General features: G+C 40.4%; 1 protein-coding gene across 2 annotated transcripts; it reads right to left on the minus strand.

Annotated features, from left to right (window-relative positions):
- Positions 1-1157: 1157 nt before the first annotated feature.
- LOC139338143 (sulfide:quinone oxidoreductase, mitochondrial-like) lies at positions 1158-8003 on the minus strand. 2 transcript variants are annotated; one of them, XM_070973083.1, is made up of 11 exons: positions 7846-8003; positions 6992-7196; positions 6627-6797; positions 6393-6446; positions 5983-6177; positions 5684-5893; positions 5351-5534; positions 3623-3690; positions 3330-3508; positions 3157-3236; positions 1158-1525 (listed from the first exon to the last, which is right to left on the minus strand). In XM_070973083.1, the coding sequence occupies exons 2-10, from the start codon at positions 7187-7189 to the stop codon at positions 3179-3181; spliced, it is 1317 nt and encodes a 438-aa protein (XP_070829184.1). In that variant the 5' UTR covers positions 7190-7196; positions 7846-8003; the 3' UTR covers positions 1158-1525; positions 3157-3178. The 2 variants fall into 2 exon arrangements, with proteins under 2 accessions (XP_070829184.1, XP_070829183.1); XM_070973082.1 differs by lacking the exon at positions 1158-1525 and having other exon boundaries at positions 2156-3236.
- Between the last annotated feature and the right edge of the window lie 1232 nt (positions 8004-9235).

Raw genomic sequence — 9235 nt, forward strand, 5'->3', positions numbered from 1 at the left:
TTACAAAATTTGCCCTGCGATCGACTGGCGACGGGTCCAGGGTGTACCCCGCCTCTCGCCCGTTGACGGCTGGGCTAGGCTCCAGCCCCCCGCAACCCCGAAACGGATAGGCGGTATAGAAGATAAATGAATGAATGCTTACAAAATGAACTCTTATTAACTCCCCGTTTAACGTTATACACTTAACATAAACTTAATTCAGGGAGCTAAATTTTATGAAACGACGGAGCTACGTTAAATTATTTTCGCCAGGACATAAAAAATGTTGTTGTCTTAGTAGGCCGCCGAAAATAGATAAAGTAGTAGTAGTAGTAGTAGTAGTAGTAAAGTAGGTAATTCTGCTTTTCAGTGTCAAATTTGTACGTGCTCTAAAGGCACTATGGTCGACGGTTTTGTAGATACTAATTCGGCTCAGTCTGCAGCCCTGTCGGACAGCACGTAGGCCAGTCGTCCTGGAATATACTGGAAAACATGTTTAGAAAATGAACTTGTAGTTGCCTTCGTCTTGGCTCTAACGGCAGTGATGAAACAGACAGCGGACTCCTACTCCAAGGGGTGACTGGAAATGCCAGATTTTGCATGAATGCAACACCTCAGCTGCTCTGAGATCTTAACCACAATTAGCGCACATTAAACCCATTCAGTATCCAGGAAACTAGAAATGATTGTGTTGTACTTAAGATACAACACAATCGTCATCATCAGGACTTTGCTTGACTGTATTCATCAAGATGGTTAATCTGGTTCAGATTATTATTATTGTTTTTATTTTAAAAGTGTCCTTATCATTTTCATTCAATAGGTCTGCAATGTAAAACAAAGAGGTTAACTGGTGTTCACATTTCTCCACACATCATGCAGCATTATTGGAGAATGAGTCGCCGTGCCATAAAAAAATAAAGTCATGTCCTTTGGAGCAGTTTAATCTCACTGTTATGAGAACATCAGGAGTTTTTTTTTATTCCTTTTCCGGCTCAGCCTGACTCTGCATGCCAGTTTATGAGTAAAGAAACAGCAGCTGTGTTTTGAGAAGAAAATGGAAAAGCTGTATTATAAAGGATGCTGAAAGATAAGGCATGATTGAGATTAGACTGAAATTATACATGTGTGATTTTACAATGTACCCCTGAGGAAAAGATAACAGTTAGTGGTAGTTTCACGTTTTGAAATATCTTTTATTTCACATATGTAGTACCCGCCCACAGACAGAGAACTGGATGTGTGACCATTAAAACAAACACAAGCTGAGATTCACTTCTATCTTGCCCACACTGTTATCTGGTTTACCATAGAGGTGTAATCTGACAGACAAGACTGGGCAGCTGAACAAGTGGGCAATTCAGTTTACAGCTGTTGTAGGTATCACCTGGTATAATTATGAGTAGAGTTGTTGTGCCTGCTTTATTGAGGCACTGATCATGGCGTGGCTGCAGGATGCACAAACTGCCTGACCTTATCACCTTACATTTATACTATTCAAGGCTCCATGAAGGAAATGAAGAGAGACTGGTCAAGTTGTGAATGACTGTGAAGTTAAAAAAAAAAAAAAAAGCTTTGTAAATGCTAACCAAATTATATAGCAACATTAATATAACAATGTGTAAGTAAATTGAGCTGACAGATGGATTTTAGACTGTTAAGATGAAGCTGATAGAGATTAATTTCCACAGTAATATAAATAAAAAGAAACAAACAAACAGATAAACAACTCATTTCCTATCCACAGATTGTGTCATCTGCACGGGTGAATCACCTAAAAATCCATTAAAGTTAAAAAAAGGGTAAGAAAAGGTTTGTGCCGCTGGCAAAACAGATCAGAATTAACTGACATGAGCCACAGCTGAATCAGCACATCTGGACTCCACACGACATGGACAGTCTGACAGTTGCACTGACCTTTGTCCTTTTCCACATCTTATATGTGGAATTCAATAAGCAGCTGGCAGCGATCAATTTATAGACAGATAAGTGCAAATCACAGTATGGTTCAGGGTAAAGTGTGAATACTGGGTGATTCGACTGGCATGAACAACATTTCCTCTTTAAGGTCTCTTTGGAGGTTCATGGTGCTGTTGAATTTTATTGCATACCAAAGTTTACTGAAGAGATTTCTAATATTCTGTACAAACCTTTTACATCAATGAGGCTGAAGAAAATGTTAGTTTTCACTTGGTGTACCTACCAAACTTGCAACTGAGTATTTGTGCTCTTCTTATGTTCCATGCTCAATTATAGTGATAAATTCTTTATTAATAATTTATAGCAATTAAGACTATACTATACAATGTGCCATTCAAGCTTCTACTACTGTCAGCCAACAGCAGTGATCTTTCATTTATGCACAGTCAGCAGTAATACAGGCAATACAAAATACTTGCATCAGCTCCATGCCATCTTCCAATTAAAATTCAACCTGCATTGTTTCTGTTGAGACTTTGTGCAGGCTCTGACCTCGCCCCCTGACACTATGCTTTAATAACAAAGCAGCGCAGTGAGACAGTGCATTCTGCTTCAGCGGATTAAAGAAAAGCCTTAAACTAAATCGCAGTGGTACAAAGAAATGTAAAAGGTTCCTCCAAAGGGATGTCTCACTGCTATTTTAAAATGAGCTGCAGATTCATGATACCTGGATAAACCTCGATTTCATTTGTAACATGAAGAGATCTTACACCACAGAGCTCCAACAAATGAAATATTTGAATGTGTTGATACCGAGATTGTACCTGTGTAGATCTCTTTAGCACAACAGAGATCAGAAATAATTACTGCCACACAATTGTATTGCCTTTTTTCAACTGAAGATGGAGCTGTGTACCAGCCATTTTTGACCTTCATGGAGTTGTACTTGTAAGGTGATCATAACAGCAAGTCATAGCGGTAAATGAGGAGGGTATGCAAATGTACAAGGAATGAATGTTTCTCTTATAGTCTACTCAAGAAACTCAATGTCAGTCAATTAGTCAATGTCATTAATGACAATGACATTTTAACAAGATATTTAATTATTGACGACAACTTGATCAAACTCATTAGTCATGATGTCCAGGTGATAAATATCATATATACATGTGTCTACCCCTTTAAGGGAATGATGGATTAAATTAGCTACTTCTTTCTACTTACTTCACCTAAAAGTATAGGCAATGTAACCATTACCTTGGAAACTAATGACGAGGGTTCATTTCATTCCAAGATGAAAGAGTTTCCTGAGTGGTTCTGGTCCTCCCCACAGGCCCCTGATGTAAGAAAAATAAAGAGCATTTATGAAAAGTGTGCTACGATTCCTTACTACCAACTATATACATGTTGTTAATGAACTAAATACATACTTAAGAAGACCATGCCAATAGAGATGAGGCATCAGATCAGCTTTCATGTGGTACATGAGTCGTCTTTCTTTGGCTTGGTTGATGGGGAATGTTTCCAGTGGTTGTCCATTGAAGTCAAACTCTGCCAGAATCACTGTGTTGTAGCTTGTGACCAACGGACATGAAGTGTAACCATCATACTGCAAACAAGGAGATTACTGATCATGTTATTTGCATATCTTACAACAGAAGTACTACGTACAGAGAATTATGACAGAAAATTGAATCATAGCTGATGTTTATGTGCCACTGACCATCTTGTCTGGCTTCTCATTTTTCAGGACTTTGCTGATGGTTCTGTTCAAGATAGCAGACTGTGCAGCTGTAAATGAGAGAGCCAATGGTGACATTTTTCAATAAATGTGAAAATCGTCTTCTTACGAATTAAGAAGACGAATGCCATGTCCCAAATCCATACAACAGTAATTCTGTACAGTGTGTACTGCACAATGTCACTGCCAATTAAACTTCACAAACAGGAAGAACTGTATTTGTTTTTCCAGGACCTCTGTAAAACTGTTTAACCACCATTCACTATTTCTTTTCGCTTTTCCAGAGGTGAGCAGTTCCTTTATGCATTGCATTGCTGGAGAATAGTATCCGTCAAATGCACACTCACAAATTGACTATTTAGTGTGCATGCTGCCTGCTGTGAGTGTACTTACACAAAAACCTGCTTAGAAGTAGTATGCTGTATGGATTTGGGACACACTGTAAAGGCTTATGGACATGCTAGTGGCCCCATGGGGCTGCAGTGCTAAGTCCTCCTCAAATGAATCTGGTCAAAATCGTGGACGGATTGAGGTAAACCGGACTGGTTAGTCTAGCTGTATAACAGGTGGTATGAAAGTGTCAGAGGAATGGATGGAGATGTCAAGACAAGGCTGCGTGTCCAGATGGTTGGTAGTAGAGGATAGTGGCCGTAAACCCTGTGCAGTGTAGAAGGTCGAAGAACGCTGGTAGGAATGTGGATTCTGAGACTTTGTCTGAATGGAGACAGATAACCTGAGTGTAGTGATGTAGCGAGCACAGGAGGTCTGAAGTGAGGAACAAACATTTTGACATAAAGCGTGGTTCTGCCTTACAGAGACTTTTGATTGACGTGCTGATATGAAAGCGAGACTAGGAGTTGAGGATAGCTGCAGGTAGCAGCCGTGAACTCTGAACAGCATATAAATTATGACTATGATTCTAAATGAATTTAAAAGAATCAATACAATCAGAATCAATCATAAAAGTTAAACTGATATATTGATACAATCTGTCAGATATGATTGAGTCATGTCCCCAACTTACAGGCTTCAGTGAGTGTGCTATATGGGTGTATAGGCTTATGTAAATGCATTATAGTGTAATACATGTAGTGATAAAAGCACAAAGAACAAACTGTTAACAAGGAATAGTGCAGTATGAACTGTATGCAGCAACAGAGTGCTTTCCATGTTGTGCTGATGCAGTGTTCAAACACATGACTCAACTGGCACATGTGTCCGGGTGCATGTGGGTGGAGAACAGGAAGTGCAGGGCTTGCTGTTTGTCCAGCATGTACTGTATGCATGAGAACTGCATGATAACATGCAGGTGACACTATCAAGGTGGAACCAGAGTAAGCAAGCCAGACAGTGTGGAGACGAACTTCAGATATAATTTGCACATAATGACAACAAAAGAATTGACCACAGCACACAATGGTGGTATAAAACATAGTCAATAAAATAGGTTTTTCAGAGATTGTGAATCACAGCAACCACCAGAGGCCCTCAAGCATACACTTATAAATGTGCACAAAAAATATTTGGCTGCTAGGTCCAGTATTATGCAAGATGAGCTGTGACACACACACACACACACACACACACACACACACACACACACACACACACACACACACACACACACACACACACACACACACACACACACACACACACACACACACACACAACCTCCTCCAGGGTATTAGCACCTCAATAATCACTTACCGACAGCAGCGGCTGTTCTGGCTGTGGGGACGCTGGTACAGTCTCCAATCCCAAACACATTTGGATACCTCTTATGTTGGAGGTTGTCTTTGTTGACATCCAACCAGCCAGCCTCATCTGCCAGTGGACTGCCTTTAATCACTGAACTGGGTCCCATTGGTGGAGCGACATGAAGCATTTCATACTGATAAATAAAAACAGCAAAGTGTCAGCTATTCACTGGAGTCTTTTTTATAGTTTGGTATATATTTAGACACAAAGGGAGAAAAATGTGGGGTGTGAGGTTGTTCATACAGACACAACGGGCAAAAGAAGCACTTTTTAAAGATGTACCTCAATCACTTTGGTTTCACCTGGTTTGTCAAGATTTTCAAACACAGCTTCTTGCTTGTCTGGACGCACTTCAATCAGATGTTGCCTCAGGTTCACTTGTAAGTCACGGTGTTTCACAATGTCCCACAACGAGTCAGCATATTTTTTTATCGGAAACAGCACAGGGAGCGATGTGTTGTATATTACGCTGGCCTTTGCCCTTTTCCCTGTCTGGACAGAAACAAAAAAAATACCTTGATGTCCTTTTTATAAAACCACAACTGACAGTTTCAAATCATTACATGCTGAAATTGAAGCACCTTTCTGAGATAGGCATCTGATAGGTACATGATCTTCTGTGGAGCTCCTGGACATTTCACAGGAGTATTTGGGAACGTGAACACAGCGTTGCCCTCTTTGAAGTTCTGCAGTGCTTTCCACGTTTTCTCCACAGTTTGGACTGAATAGTTTGACCCAATCTTTGGATGTTCAAATCCTTCTGGCAATCCTTTGATCTACATATAACAAGAGTTTCCAGGATTGTACATGAATTTATATACAATGGCATAACTTTACTTGGTCTACCCCTTGTCCACCAAACTGGCTCTTGTTCTTGAACAGGCTCTGGTCAGGGTTCAAAAGGAGGTGGGTGAACCAGAGTGGAACCTGTTCCATGTTGGTGGGAAAGGGGACGCAGAGGTAGAGTTGAATGAAGAAAGCCTTACTTCACCTTCTCATAATGGAGTTGTAAACCAAGAGCCACGATCAAATACTCATAGGAGATCTGTAAAGTGAAAGAAAGTCTAAGTGGGGATAGATGCACACAGATCATCACATCATTTCTAAATTATCTGCTTCATATAAAAACTACAACTTAATGCCAAACATAGATGACATATTATTCAGCAATTTTGCAACTTGAAGATACACACTGTCAGATAACAGTTTCCTAAAGCCAACATACTTCAGTCCCATCGTCTGTGCGGACAGTATTAGTGTCTGGGTTTATTTCCTGAACTTTAGATTTCACCCACTTCACTCCAGACGGGATAACACTCGCGGTGGAACGACCTGATGAGGCTACAGTTTTTGCACCAGCACCGACCAGGGTCCATATTGGCTGATAGTAGTGCATCTGAGAAAAACAGAACATTTGTTAAGGCTCCAGCTTTACGGGACAGTGGGATATACTGTTATCTTTCTGAGGGACTGAAGCATAAAAATGCCAACATAATTTCAAGGTTTTCATCATTTGTAGTTTGTATTGCGTCCCGGTGATTCACAAAGAGCCGTGTGGCCAATAACAATGAGACTCCGCTGGATCCTTGCCTCACTGGGCTCCACGACGGCCACATTCTCAGCTCCCATCATCCTCTTCATTCGTGCGCTCATTGTAATGCCCCCACTTCCTCCTCCGAGGACAAGCATTTTGTAATGCTGTTTGGACGAGGCACGGCTGCTCGTGTGGAGATGAGAGACAGCCATTCCTGTGGGGTGGCACTGCCTCAGACTACGCAGTGCAGCCATTCTGTGTCTGAACCAGGAGGACAAGTCAACAACTCAGTGATACTGGCTGAGACAACATGCACTTCCCATTTTACCTCTCTGAATAGGCTTTAAACACCTTTAATTATTAAATACTTGGTGTTCTGACTGACATGAACTAGAGAGAACAAGAAGATCATGAATTTGTGGTTTCACCACCCAAAACACCTGTAACAACTGTTACAAAGGGACTAACCCAGATATGACCTGACAAAACACGCACTAAAGTGAATATTTGCAGGAGCAACACTTTTTTCAAGATGACTTTTCTTGACAAATTTTAGAGCAAAAGTCATCATAATAACGGGACCTGCTCTGACTTCAATGCTGAATCCTGACTTAGACATAACGTTAATGTCTCTTCAGTCTGTGTCCTACTTTGACAGACGAACCGTTACAGGCGAGGCTCAACTAACACGTAAACTATTGTTAATGTTATAGCTGGGTTACTTTAGTTTGAGGTGTTCACGTCGTCTTCTGTCAAACCTAACCTGAGCTGAGCCGAGCCGTTGCTGCTGCACTGATTTATCCCCCATAACAATCATTCCTGTACCGTTACATGCGCAGACCTGATACATGATATTCCGCGACAGCTGCGCACTGTAACGTCGAATAGAGTTGTATTAAGTGTTACCTACCTTAACAAGTTGACGTTACCCACCCGTTTTATTTACACAAAATCCTTAACTGGCACAGGATAATCCGGTCTGTTCTACTCGGCAAACAAGGCAGAACGAGCTCAACTTGAGAGAAACGTTGGCTTTAGGTGAACTGCGGTTGCCGCCCCTCGAGATACAATCAGAGCTGATATCAAATTCGAGTTGTACTCTTGAACTTTCGTCCCGCCTCCTCCGTTTTCCGACCAATCAACGAGCCTTCTTAACTCCCGGTTTAATGTTTTACAGTGAATGCAACCCTGTCTGTAAGCAATATAGAGTATTATTTTCTCTTTGTGGAGCTGTTAATCTCAAATACTGATATGATATCCAGACGTAGAGAGAGAGAGAGCTGTCTATTAACTGTGTTTTTTCTACACCCTTTTCATATCAGTGAGGGTTGAGAAAATGTTAGTTTTAGGTGTTCCTGATAAGCTGGCACCTGAGTATTTGTGCTCTCCTTATGTTCTACGTTCAACTACAGTTTTAATTCTTTATTACACTATAAAATAAATGATAGCAATTAACGAAATACCGTATAAAGAGGCGTTTAAGCTATAAGTAATATACAATGCTTGTATCAGCTTGTTTATTTGCCTGGGTTTCAGTTGAAGGTTTGATTTCACCAGGCGACAGCTGCAACCGAATTAGATCAGTCCCAGGCAAGAGTTCATCTGTGCCCTGGCTTGTAAAAGAACACCGACAGGGGACGCGAGAGGTACAGAATAAAATTTATGTGAAAAGCCTCTGATGATGCATTTTCCTCCCCTTGCTGTCTGACATTTAACATCAAATATGGTGTAAATCAGAAGTAGCTGATCTTAAAACGTGATGAATCCATTAAACTGCATCTTTGAAGAAGCCATCATAAACAAAATATAGATAAAATGAAACAATATGTGGACTTAAAATAAGAAACCCACTAGAAACTTTTACTTTTACAAATAAATATTTCCTCCTATTTCTCTCAAGTATGCAACTGTGCAATGACACTATTTATTATCCATATTGGCAACAGTATTTTTAGAAACTGTACATTTTGTGCATATACATGGACTTAGTAGTTCTCAGGTGCAATACAACATGACATATGTAGTTTTCTCATAAGGATATTGGCAATAGTACTTTTTATGGCACTTCATATTTTTAGAATCTGTACAAATGTAAATGTACATAGCTGTTTTTCTATTCATTATCCAATACACTTTTTACAGCTTATAATTTGAATGCTGTCACGACTCACGTGTGATTGTGCTTAAATGTCTGAAAAGAAAAATCAGTTTTTCAGGTGGGGGGGGGGGGAGAGAGAGAGAGACGTACACACACACACACACACACACACACACACACACACACACACACACACACACAC

This window comes from Chaetodon trifascialis, chromosome 10 (genome assembly GCF_039877785.1).
Source record: "Chaetodon trifascialis isolate fChaTrf1 chromosome 10, fChaTrf1.hap1, whole genome shotgun sequence".
Lineage (NCBI taxonomy): Eukaryota > Metazoa > Chordata > Actinopteri > Chaetodontiformes > Chaetodontidae > Chaetodon > Chaetodon trifascialis.

What these genes read in the sequence shown, in the direction of transcription:
- LOC139338143 (XM_070973083.1), bottom strand. Translation starts at nt 7,189, where the DNA reads ATGGCTGCACTGCGTAGTCTGAGGCAGTGCCACCCCACAGGAATGGCT. An exon ending in CAGATGCCTATCTCAGAAAG is followed by an intron (nt 5,894 to 5,982) that starts GTGCTTCAATTT and finishes GTTTCTGTCCAG; the next exon opens with ACAGGGAAAAGGGCAAAGGC. An exon ending in TATTGGCATGGTCTTCTTAA is followed by an intron (nt 3,237 to 3,329) that starts GTATGTATTTAG and finishes TTCTTACATCAG; the next exon opens with GGGCCTGTGGGGAGGACCAG.